The sequence below is a fragment of the Spermophilus citellus genome (assembly GCF_964194105.1).
Source record: "Spermophilus citellus genome assembly, chromosome: 4".
Taxonomy (NCBI): domain Eukaryota; kingdom Metazoa; phylum Chordata; class Mammalia; order Rodentia; family Sciuridae; genus Spermophilus; species Spermophilus citellus.
In genome coordinates this window covers 197,563,192-197,576,413 of record NC_138185.1, presented here as the reverse complement: position 1 = coordinate 197,576,413, position 13,222 = coordinate 197,563,192, and the positions used below count along the sequence as shown (strand labels likewise).

General features: G+C 46.2%; 1 protein-coding gene across 2 annotated transcripts in view; it reads right to left on the bottom strand.

Annotated features, from left to right (window-relative positions):
* The window catches only part of RGS6 (regulator of G protein signaling 6), a 573,006-nt gene that overhangs the window by 34,846 nt on the left and 524,938 nt on the right, over positions 1–13,222 (bottom strand). For both annotated transcript variants that reach the window (XM_081289462.1, XM_081289463.1), the window contains exon 15: positions 7,225–7,411. In XM_081289462.1, the coding sequence (XP_081145588.1) occupies positions 7,225–7,411 (187 nt within the window). The remainder of the gene's footprint in view (positions 1–7,224; positions 7,412–13,222) is intronic.

The window sequence follows — 13,222 nt, the reverse complement described above, 5'->3', positions numbered from 1 at the left end:
CCAAAATGATCCAAGTCTCCTGTTTCCTGTGTGATTCCTTCAGAATACAATTGCATGCCCCATAGGCCAAGGTCTCCCAAATCACATGGGAGGAAAGGATGTTCATGAGATGGTTGGGTGGGCAGATGAACAAAGAATGGAAAGGACCCAGGGACACAGTCTTTGGAATAGCCTTGGATTCTCTGAAGCTTTTAAAATTGAAGCCAAACAGGCACGGTGCCAGCTACTTGACTCTTGCTTCCCTCTGGAGTCTGTGGAGACTTTGGAAAGAGACAAATGTCCTCAGAGGAAATTCAGGTCCTCAATAATTCCTTTGGTTTCATTCTCCCCTCCAGCAAAGCTTTAGACTCTAAGGTTCAGACCTCTCCCCTGGCCCTCGCTCATTGCTCACCACCCTCTGATTCTCCCTCTGGAGACCTTCAACTCTTTCCTACTATCTTCAAGATGAGAAAGTTCAAGTTCCTTAGGTGGATACTCAAGGACCCACCAACATTTTTTTTTTTTTCCCTGTAGGAGCAGACTTCTACTTGAGAGAATTTCTTTTTGATCTTAACTTGGAAGAGAGACCCTGGGGACTACAAAAGCCATTAATTTTTTTAAGTTTGTATTTACAAATATTTATTACTTTTTGCTTTTTAAAGGAATTCTAAGGATTATTAGCTCGTTTGATTTCTCCAAAATCTTAGTGTGCTGCGGAGAAGATATCTTCATTTGACAGATGAGGAAACTAAGGTACCAAAGCTCGAGATGCTTGCCTGAGACCACCTTGCAAGAAGGTGATGGTGTAGGTCCTCTAATGTCTTATGGTTGAGAACAGAGAATTCAATTCCTAGAATAAAGAACTGAGTCCTTTAAAAAAAATCATTTTTCCCCTTCCCCTCACAAGGCTAAATCTATGAAATTGGAACAACACAGCTAACAGCTAACGGCTCTGGTCACAGCCCACAGACCTTTATGGAAGATTTGGTCTTGGACCAAATTTTCAAAAAAGCCAAACAGATCAGCAAAACACAAGTGCAAATGCTGGGCCGATGCTGACAGGGTATATTGTGAAATATTTCCACAAGAAGCAAACACAGGCAATTAACCTTGCTTTAACAATGCAAGTGGTCAACTGAAAAATGCAATCCTCAGAGAGAAGCCACACCCCACCCCCAGTTCCCACTTCCGGTGAATACATAATCTCCTTGGGCCTCCTCACAGGCTACTGACTGCCAACATAGGGCACATGCTCTTGCTTCTGTGGGTTTTGCAACCACTGTGGAGGGCATGTGAGGTAGGCACTCACAGCTCCTGATCTCAAAGGGGAAGTCAAAGGGCTTAGGTGTCACGGTTCCCTCTTAGCAGATGGATAAACTAAAGGAAGAAAGATTAGAGGATTTAAATTAGAAACAGCATAGGGCAGAAACAGGACCAGGGCCTATATTCTGACTCTGGGCTCTCTTTGAGGGATCAGAGTTCCTCCAGGTCTCAGGGGACACCAAGCCCTCAGCACTAACAATCTGGGGACAATGTGATCTGAGCTATAGATTCTTGGGAGTAAGTTGGGAGACATGAGGGAAAGACCTTGTTGGTCAAGGGCTACTGTGAATTTTAACCTCCTCTCCTTAGCTGGAAACTTCTCATCTATACCTGCTCCCGCCAGGCCCCGCAATCAGTGCTGACCAGGAAGGCAGTGTGGCTGGCTGACTTCTCTATACCTTTCAATCTCATGCGGAAACATCCTCGAGATTGCTATGTTTCTGTGACTGCACCCAAACCAAGGCTTCTCTGACCTCCCTCCTTGGAGAAACTTGGCAATTGACCATTCCCAGCCTGCTCTCCTGTACCTGTCTGGGTTTCTGAGAGCATTTCACTGATATTCAGGATCTGTTGATTGAAATAGTTGGAAAAAAATGAAAAGAAGTTTCTTTGTTAAAAAAAAAAAAAAAGGGAATGGAATTTCATTGTCCACAAATAAAGTTGTATGGGTCACACAGCCATCCTCGTTCATTTTTGTTGTTTATATTATCACATGGTAGCTGCTTTTGTCTGGCAGGATTGAATATTGTCACATTGACCCTATGGCCCACACAGCCTAAGATTTATTCTATCTCCTTCCAGAATGTTTCATTCTCTAACTGCCCCTGGTTTAATGTAAAAGGTAGAATTACCTTATTTGCATAATTACCCTGTAATGGACTAAATATTTGTCCTTCAAAATTCATCCTGTTGAAAGCCAAATGCCATGATCTTGTAGGTGGGGCCTTTGGAAGGTAATGAAGTTTAGATAAAGTCCTAAAGGGTGGGACCCCATGATGGGATCAGTGTTTTTGTAAAAGGAGGAAGAGAGACCAGGGTTCTTTCTTTTTACTACCATTAAGAGGACACAGCAAGAGGGTGGCCTTCTGCAATATAGGAAGAGGACCCTTCTCAGGAAACAAATCTGCTGGAAACTTCATCTTGGATTTCTCAGGCTTGAGAATAGTGATAAGTAAATGTTTCCTGTTTAAGTCACCCAGTCTGTGATATTTTTGTTATAGCAGCCTGAGCAGACTAACACAGAAAAACTGAGTAAGCAAACATAGATGGGTCTCCAACTTAGGATGGATGGTTTAATTTACAACTTGTTTACTTTATGGTGATATGAAAACTATAAACTTTAAACTTTGAGTTTTGATCTTTTCTCAGACTAGCTACATGTGGTATGACAGTGTTGTAATACTGGGCAGTGAACCTTAGCTCCACATCAGCCTTGTGATCACAAACAACTGATACTCTACAGTGTGCTGGGTTGCTAAGCTATGAGGTTTGGTAGCTGATGTGTATGAAATGCTTTTTTTGGGCTTGTAATATTTTTTAACTTATCACGAGTTTATTAGGATGCACCCCCATTGTAAGCTGAGGAATAGCTATTTACCAAAATAGGGGTTCTCTCTGGGTGCTTATGTTACCTGCAATTATTTGAATTTTTCATCAAGTATGTTATGAGTACAGTATTTTTAAAAGACTATTTATGGCAAATAAAGTCGTAAATATTTTCCCTCTTACTGTGGGCTGGTTACTATTAGTAGTTGGCGTGGTCCATTTCCCCTGGTCCCCATTTCACACCTGCATAGGTTCTTCTATATCTGTCTTCTACAGGTGAGGAAAGGAAGACTCCAGGGAATTTATGTAACCTGCCTCAGGTCACTCTGCTCCTTAAGAAATAACAGGGAACAGGCTGAAAATTAGCTGTGGAAGGGTGTTTACTTGAATTCATGGGAGACAGCTTTTCCCAGATATGGAGAAAAATAGATCTAGAGTGATCTTCATATCCGGTCCCCCTCACAAGATTGCTTTAAGAATAAGATAAAATATATTTGCAAGTACCCGAAAGATTGCAGAACACTGTCATAATGAAGGCTGGGTATTCAAAACTTTGCCAAGTCATACATAATGTGCTTGCTGACTGTCAAGTTCTCCCATGAAATCTTTCTTGAGTTAGAAACAATGTAAGTGTCCCAGGAAGGAGAACTGGTTGACTAAATTACAGGGTTTCCATAAACTGTTCCGCATTGGCAATGCAGCTTCCAGACTCCTCTGGCTAATGTACGATTCAGAAAATGGGTAATAAGCCATCATCCATGATGCCTTTGAGAATCAGATTCTCAGCATACAGAAAGGAGGCACAAGTGTAAGAAGGTGTGATAGTTTGGATATGTGATGTTCCCCCAAAACTCATGACACTGCAGGAATGTTCAGAGATGAAATGATTAGATTATGAGAGATTAATCAGTGAATTAAGCCACTAATGGATTAATAATTTTAAAAACCTACTGTCTTGGGGATAACTGCAGGTAGGCAGAGTGTGGCTCGAGGAAGTGGATCACGGGGGCATGTTTCTGGTGTTTTATATCTGGTTCCTTCTTCTCTTTCTCTGCTTCCTGGCTGCCTGAGCTGAGCAGATTCCTCTGCCACACCCTTCTGCCATGATGTTCTGCTCACTCAAGCCCAGAGCAATGGAATCAGATGACCATGGACTGAACCTCTGAATTTGCAAGCCAAAGTAAACTTTTTTCCACTAAGTTGTTCTTGCCAGGTATTTTTGTCACCGTGACAAAAGGCTGATTAACACAAAAGAGGTTAAATAAAATGCCCTTTTGTTCTAAATTTAAATCAAAAGCAAAATATGAACTCCTGATGAACTTTTGTTACAAACAATAGTAATATATTTTCTACTTAGCTCCACCCACTCAAAAAGGCCTATTAATGATGAACAACCCAGGAACAATGAGCACTCCTGTGTCCAGATTGTGGTTCCTAAAATCATTTCCCACCAAGAGGAGTCCTTAGAGAAATGACTTCTTCCAGGTCTAGGGCAGAGCCTGGAACATCTTAGTTTCTTAGCTATTTAGATGACATCAAAGACGATGAGGGTCATATTAGCCACAGCCAACTGGCCAGAGATGGGAGAATCCAAGCATTAATAAAAAAAATTACAAAGAAAAGAGATGAAAACACATCCAATAGGCTTAAATTCATGATTTGCAAAGATACTAAAAGCAGAACAAAAAACTCTGATTGGTAACAAGGCAAAAGATAATACATTACTCATTGTGTTGAAAACTAGCAGATAAATGGAAAGACTCAAACATTTCTCCATCACAGAGCTTGGGGCCTGGTATAGAGAGGAGGTGCTCAAAAAATACTAACCACAGTGCAGTGTGTTATATACACTGCACTCCTAATTAATGAAATAGTTGAGAAAAGTTTTTTTTTCCCTGAAAGAATTTCACCTAAAAGGTGAAGAAAGAAGGATACATATGAGAACACCCCCATTTTGTAACCCCTAATTAATTAATGGATCAAAGCAATAAACATCGGTAGCCACTAAAGACACAAAAAGAGACAGCCAGACATTCTGTGCTCCTGAGGAGAGAACACTACACATCCATAGAGTGATTTTTGTCCACAAAAATCAAACCTTAATCTGATTTAATATCTAAAGCAAGCAACAGATTTATAGGAAATAACAGACGATAGAAGAACATGTTCTATAGCACCATCAGGCTGTGGTCAGAAAAATCCACAATGTGAAAATCTAGGACAAAGGGTACAATTCCTTCATAAATACATTGCATAGCGGCAGAAGGAGGGAAAGAGATAAAGGGACCCCGTAGATTAAAGAAAAATTAAATGTTGATCTACTGCAATGTATGAATTCTGATTTAAAAGAAAGATTTTTTTAAAAAGGAGTTTATGGGACTACTGTTAAGTCCAAATACTTACCTGATGTTTGGTGATATCAAGAGATTATTGCTCACTTGTTAAATTGTGATTTGGGAATTGTGATAACATTAACACCAAAGGGTCAGTGTCCAGGGGAAAAAGTAGCTAAGTGTGGCGATCAATCACATCTTGATGAGACTTGAGGCCGAATAAAGGCCCATAAGGGTTTGTGGTTCTGCTCTTTCTACTCTCCCATATGTCTAAAAGTTTCCAAAATAAAATAAGAAAATAATAAAATAAAAAATTAAGGTAAATCCTTCCTCATGTCATGGCCAGAGTGATGACACTGGCTGGGGATGTCATGGTTCCGACCAGTATCCCCCTTCCTATGATTCATGAATAATGGAGAGTTGAGCCTCGTGTTTTAGATCATTCATGTCAAGAACCCCATGGAACCTCTCCATCACCCTCCTTACTGGGCCATGCCAATATGGTGCTTGGGATCATATACACATAAGTTTACAAAAATATATCAGAAATAAAAAAGAGTGCTCTTGACTCAAATATTTTGCCTCAGAGCTTCAAAGGGCACAGGGGACTCATGATTTCATAGAGACAGAGAATCACATCTGCCCAGCACAGGCATTTGATGGTGAGAACAGGGTTGGTATGATGTTCAGGTCGGCGGGTGTTTCCATCTGAAGTTCTGGGCCAATGACCAGGAACACTGGTTGTGTCTTCATGTCATTACTTGTATGGGTACAACAAGACTGAGTTTCCTAAACCAGATAACCATGTCTGCAGGAGAGCAAACCACCCCAATTCCCTCTGGGGACCCCACAGGTGAGAGAAATGAGTGGTGTCAAGGAAACAGCCAACGGTCGAGCCCTGTCTCTGGGGCAGGAAGTGAGAAACTGATCTGATAGGTATCTTTAGAAATGGCACCTCCCAAGCTTCAAGGTTAAGCCAGCTGTTGAGGTGGCTTCGGTGGTTTCTGTTTCTTCCGCCAGCCCCACCAAAATCTGCGAGCATCCTAGGTGTGCCCTGCAAGCTGGGAGTCCCTCCTGTGGGCTTGCTTTAGCCCTGTTCACCCCTCGGGGCCCCTTCTTGCACTGTTCAAACTGCCTGTTTGCTGGTATTCTGCCACATTAGCCCATGATCTTGTTGAGGACAGAGGCTTTGGTTTGTTTCTCTTGTTGTCTCATCACAGAGTTCGGGGCCTGCTATAGAGAGGTGCTCAAAAAACACTAACTGCGTAGTTGGAAACCACCAGGGAAGCCGTGCAGCGTGGTGGTTTTGAGTGTGAACCTCACAGCTAGACAGACGTGGGCCCTGTCGGCTCACGACGCACCTTGCTTATGCTGCATTATGGTTTGCAGATTCTACAACTGACCTATTCCAAGACTTCAGATCTTATAAAACACTTCTAGATTTTCCTGGAAAAGATAAACATGTACAGCAGTCCCCAACGGATGGTGTTTTGACTTGGGATTTTTTTTTTTTTTTGACTTTACAATAGTGCATAAATGATCGGCATTCAGCAGAAGCTGTACTTGGAATTTGGACCTCTTCCCGGGTTAGATATGCAGTACAATCCTCTCTGGAGACAATGGGCAGTGGCAGTGGGCCATAGCTCCCAGTCAGCCATGGGCTTAGAGAGGAAGAAAGCCAATGCTCTATGATGTATTGTGTACGCTGAGCTCTGATAGGCTGTATTGAATGCAATTTTCAACTTCAATTAATATTTTAATTTGGGAGGGGTTTACCAGGACGTAACCTCACCCATTGTAGGCTGAGGAACATCTGTCACTGTGTATTTCTGTCTGTGTAATAACATAATTCATCTCGGAAAACAATTTTGGAATTTTGTTGTGCACCTATCTGGAATGGTTTCTGTTGAGGGACTTACATAAAACAAACTCCCACATTCTCACTACCCACAATGCCATGGACTTGTGTTCAAAGTGTCTAGTGGTGAGATGGACCACAGAACAGAACACCTTAGAGCACAACCATCGGTGTCGACTAGCAAACCTGGGCATCTTCAAAGGTGTATCTCCCTCCATCCTTGACATTTTGGCTGGTTATCTCATAGCTGTGAGAGTCCAGGTTGATTGCACTGGGGGCTCCTGGAGCCAGAAACTCTTGCCAGATTTCTTCCACCCTCTTGGCCACATCCTGTAGCGGTTGTTTCTTGAGACCTTGGACAGCCAGCCAGAACCTGGAGGGAAAGCAGAAATAGTTCCATCCGGATCCTGATGGAGACAGTCTCAGAACTGATGTTGCATGAAACTCATTCTGTTGCATCTCCCAGCCGGCCCTGATGCCACCACATGGGTCACAAGGACCATGGGTGGGTTCAACTAGAGGCATCAAAATGAGGAAAAGATCACAGGAGCAGGCAGAATCCTGAAATCATACATAACACCTGGGCTGGAGTGAGCCAGCCATTTGTGTTAGAGATGGAAAAATTAAGCAGCTCACACCAGCATTCAATATGGTGCTTGGCATACAGTAGGTACTCAACACAGAACTTTTAGCTTGAAGAGGGGCTCATCTGGAACAAAGCAGAAGAGGCATACATGGGCGACCTCTCTGCCAAAGATTCTCCAAGGAGTGCCAAAGAGAACACTCTCCTACTCACTTCCATTTGCCTCTCCATAATCCCTCAGCAGGGCAGGGGAGTTGCGTTGGCAGTGCTGCGGGTGAGCTCATTTCTGCTGAGAGCAGCAGCAACCAGCGCCAACTCCTGAGCAGCAGCTCCCAGGTCCCAAGGACGGTTCCCAAGGCAGCCTTTCAGTGGGACCCAGTGCCGAGCAGCACACTCTTTGCTCTGCGAAGGGGACAGGCCAGTTTCCCCAGCAATGAGAAAGGAGGACAGGACCCATGCTCTGTGAGTTCCGCAGTCACGGGAATATCACCCGTAATCCAGTCAATGAAAGGGGAGGACAAAAAAGCTGAACCACCGCATGATGGAAAGTGCATTCAATCTGTCATCGAATTTCATCCAAAGTAAGATGTACTTTTTTTTTTTTTTTTTTAAAGGTTAAACATATTTTTCTGTTATTCAGAGAAATGGCTTAGGAGTCAAGTGTGTGGCCCAAAGGTGCCACTCAGTGGCATATTGGGGTAATGCAGCCCCATTTCCACAAGGGCAGGGGTATGTGTATGCCCTGGGAATGCTGGGCTCCAGCTCTTGTCCTGATTTGCCATTTAGGATTTAAATGATCTCCTTAAAAGAAAACCCTCACAGTTCCCTCATGGATCCTGAAGATGCAGGAGAAAGTCAGGGAGGGAGATAGCCTCTCAACCAACAAAACAGGAAGCACAGTTCCGTTATTCAGGTTATACTTTTGTCTTGAATTGTTATACCTTTCCCGGTGTCTCTTTTCTTATCTGTGAAATGGGTACAAAGTGGGTGGTAGGAAATGTGGCACAGAAAAACTTTCTAGGTAGACTTAACTGTGAAATGCTTTCAGGCTCCCTGGGGTGGGGGGCACAGGAGAGGGTGGGTGCAGCTGCCATAGGCTCAACACTGCCCCTTTTGACCCTTTGCATTTCCACTTGGGTGGCCTGCTTAGCTTTCCAGGCTGTTGTCCATGCAATCTATTGTCACCTGTCCTTCAACACCAGCTCTCCTTTCTGCCACTGGTTCTTGGTGCCACTGGTCCTCTGGCTCCCAGAGGAGAGGAGAACAATAGTTCTCTTACCCAGAGTCCAGAGGGCTTTGCAAGGAGTGTTAACCTGCCCATTGCTCAGGTGGGTCTCTGGAACTCCTCCATCTCTTCCACTTCTCAGGCCCATCCTGGGGCTTCCTCAGGGCTTTCCGTCCACCTCTAAGGTCTGCCATGAGGTGAGGGACAGCCGGGATACCTGGAGGTGAATATGATCATCTGGCCACAAAGGCCCTAAGAGGTTTTCTCTGACTGGCCGGTGAGCAATGCTGGAAGTCCTGAGCTAAAGAAGAAGGCCCAGGGTTAGCTTTTCAAAGGACTGGGAGGAGGGTCACAGGCAACTCACTGAAGACCGAGCCAGGGAGGCCTCAAGCACAGACTGGAGCAGGGGAGAGCCACTCCCCTCCCGGAGCCCCTCCAGGATGAATCCTAGCTGCAAGCCACTCCCCGGTCAGGGTCCCTCCCTTCCCTTCTGCTCTGCAGTTTCTCACACAAATGGATGACACAGGGTGATTTTCTGCCTCCTCCATCAATGTCATGTGGGATGTCTCCTTCTGTCACCTCTGTCCCTTGCTGCAGTCTGCTGTGAGGAAGAGCAATGGAGCCCTGCTGGAAAGGCCCGAGGACCCCAGCAGCTTGAGTCCCACAGACTCCCTGTAGTTCCTGAGGCCTCGAGGTCTCTTGTACAGAATTCTGTGGGAGCCACATCAATGCCATCTACTCAGCTGGGTATAAGGAAGGTCTGGAGCTGATGTCATGGCAAATGTCAGAATCAAATTTAATCAACTTTATATATATATATATAAAGGTTCCCTCCATCAGAGAGGACCATGAATTAAAAAAAAAAAGCACAAGAAGAAACAACAGACTGTTCAGAGGAGCGAGGGGTGGGGGAGGAGAGAGAGAGAGGAGGGGGTAAAGAGAAGGGGAGGGGTAGGGCATAGGGGTGACATCCCGAGGCAGCAGTTTTCTCTGCCTGCATACACAGGGACACAGCCCAGCCTTCTGTCTGCCTTGGAGATGACCTGCCTTGTCCCTCCCAGGTGACAGAGAAAATGCTGTCACAACAGCATCCTGACATCCCGTATGTGTTTACCGTCATGGCTTCGAAGAACCTCTGTGTCAATTTGAAATTCAGAACAGGCTTTGGTTTGTGTTTGCCGTCTTCCCACCCCACAGCTCCCCGCTCAGGCCACACGTCCCCCCCACCTCCCGGCAAAGAGCCACAAAAGCTTCTCTCTGCACATCCACCGAGGAACCGAGGCCCATTGAGGCTTGCGAAGCGGCGGCTCTTATCAAAAGCCTGCAGGTACCGCTCCTCCAAGGACGCAGCAGGGAGTCAAATGCCAGCAGCAGCCTCAAATCCACCCATCCTTCACTAAGCCCCCACGGCTGCCAGCAGAGGGGCCGTCATGACTGGCAGGCCACAAGGGCTCCAGGGTATCAGGGAGACCACCTGTCCTGCCTCGCCCCCTCGGGTCCCTACCAGTCACCAGAGCAGTGGGAAGCCATCTGTGTGCAGGCATTCAGTCCACGGCAATGGCTTAGAAATGAACGCAGCAGGCGACGGAGAGGGGACAGCCTTGGGGGAGAGGCAGCCAGGCTCAGAAACCACTGGGATGAAGCCACGCGGTGCACGGATGGGACAGTCCAAGGGCTGCCTCAGGTGGCCTCCTTTCTCCCTAGCTGCGGGCAAGGAGCGGGATCTTCTCCCCGAGGCTGGCCGGGGCGAGAGGGACCACGAGCTGTTGATCCCTTTCCTTCCTGCCAGGCGGTCTGGCAGCCCGCGGTTTCCAGCTTCCCTATCTTTTTACAAACTAGAATTTTTGTGTGTTGGAAAACACAGCTTGGGGTTGGTTCCCAGAGAAAAGCAAACTCCGCGGCAGATGGAAGTGTTTCTGTGCCCTCTGCTGGTCAACCAGGGACTCAGACCAATGGATGAAACTTCAGCTCAGTTCCTTGGCTGGGGTGAGATCCTGGGGTGCCCACATGGGCAACCCCATCACCAGGCTGAGCTGTGCTCACTGGGCACTGGCTGGGCTGCTGCAGAGGTCAAGGTGCTGTGGGAGTCATTTGGTTCTGACTTATGCATTTGGTTAGTGGGGGATCCCGCTGGCCCTAGTGAACCTTCTGAGGTCTTCCTAGGACTTGGGGTAACGGCTGCAGATGGCTCTCGAGACAAACCTGGCAGCCCCCCGTGCTCTCTTTTAATTGCTTCTCCCTTCAGCCGACACGGTGTGGAACTAGGATCATCAATCTGTAGGTTAGAAGAACAACCACGCTCTCTCAGGAGACGTTACAGCTCATAAAAAATGTACAGGGGACGCTCTTTGCTGCAGGTTTTGATTTTTTAACTCATGCCTCGCCAAAGCAGCAAGAGATGTCAAATCAGGGAGGACAAAAAATTTGTGTCAGGGATATAGAATGGGGCTGGGACAGGTGACAAGGAGCCACCCATTCTAGAATCTAGAGAAGGAGTAAATCATCCACTCAGTGGCGCTCCCTAGCTCCCCTCTTCAGAGATTTGAGGACCTTGCCTGGTGGGTGGGAAGCGACATACAGTCCAAAGGCACTTAGGTGACAACTGTCTCCAGGGGACCACCCTATGCACATGGAGTTGTGTACTCAGCTCAGGGTGGGTTAGCAAAGGAGAAAAAGCGGCAGTCCCCACCACAGATGGCCACAGCAAAATGTGCTCTGGCCATGTCTCCTCTCTTGTCATCTGGAGATGACAGCTCATCTCACAGACTTGCCCAGAAGAAAATGATCAGAAGGACTTTCCATCACATCAAGTCTTCCTTAAAAGATCCAGGTGACACTTTGGGGCTCCTTTGTTCCTCATTCTGAAATTCTGATACAAATTCAACACTTGGCTACTTAACTGGCCCTCCAGGTGCAGTGTCAGTGTTAGGATCTAAGCGCATCTTCTGCTGAGAGATGTAAGTGAGCCCAGGAAGATGGAGGTGGAGAGGGGACTTCATTTGCGATGGGTCCAGCTGGGTCTGGTCAGTCCCTCTGTTTCCTTGCCTGCTCAGATGCCAGGGACCTGGCTCTTGACCAGTCCTGGGGAGAAGGGAAACCCCCAGCACAGCCCACACAAAGGATGGGCAGTATCTCCAAGTCGCGTTACCCATGCAAGGGGTAAAACGTGGTCAGCTCTGAATCTTTGGGTCCTAAGTCATGGGAGGTGCTAAGACAGCATCCGTGGTTGAAGGAATGAACACGGAAGGAAGGAGAAGAAAACTGCTTTGTGACAAGTGACTAAAGGGTCCTAAGGTTGTGTGATTTAAAACTGAGCTTTCCTCTCTGTATCCAATTATGCTGAATATCATAAAAAAGGAATTTGGGCCACCAGAGAGGATTTTAGAGCTCTTGGGCTATACTTTTTCTCTCTGCTCTTCTATTTTCCTTATCCTCTTTCCTGCTGTGGATCAGAGGCGACCCTCTTTAAGTCTGGATTTATGCATGCATGCTGGGGGCCAGCAGAATCCCACAAGCACACGCACATTCTTTCACCCAAGATTAAATGTAGCCCTCCTGGCATGGAGGAGGGAGCTGGCAGAGGCACAAGTGGTGATGGCCGGAGGAAGCCATGAACCCTTGCCAGGGGCACACTCCTGGTGCATGCGGGGCCCTGAGTGTCCTGCATATTTGGTGAAACTCTCCTGATTTGATTCATGGCCCTGGCTATACTTTGGCTTTTCAGTACGAATGCTCCACACAGGATAAGGCAACAGCTAAGCAAGCAGATGTTCTTGGGACCCTCATGATGACCAGGACCCTGTGGTCATTCTTCAAACTCTCTGTAAGGGTGTAGGTGGCCCTCTTGTGTCATAACCTGAAAATAAGGTACTCACCCTTCTTTGATTCATTACAGGCACAGGGATGCTGGAAAGACAGCATACAGACCGCTGGGTGGCATCTGTTGACCCCCCCCACCCCAGGACGTCACAGTGTGGGCAATCCCACTGCCACTGTGGGTACTTCCAACACCCAGTTTAACAGAATATTCTCCCTGCCTCTTCTTTGTCTGTGGATATCCTGTGTGTGCTTCAAAGTCTAGCTTACGATTTGCCTTGCCTGGTCTGCATCCATTCTTCTCTCCTTTACTTACTTGCAAAAGGGTTTTAGAGTTTACACTTATTTATATCCATTTAATGATTTACTAATTTCTTGTAATTTTTTTTATCAAGGACCTACAAGGTCATGGCAGGCAAAGATCACACATCTTGGCTGTCTTGTATCCCTCCAGAGGCTCTGATGGGACTTGTTGTGGCGTACATGTGTCATAAATGTCACCTGATTGATGTAAGGGACAGAAGTGGTCTCTAACTTCAAATAAACATCATGGAGTTTGC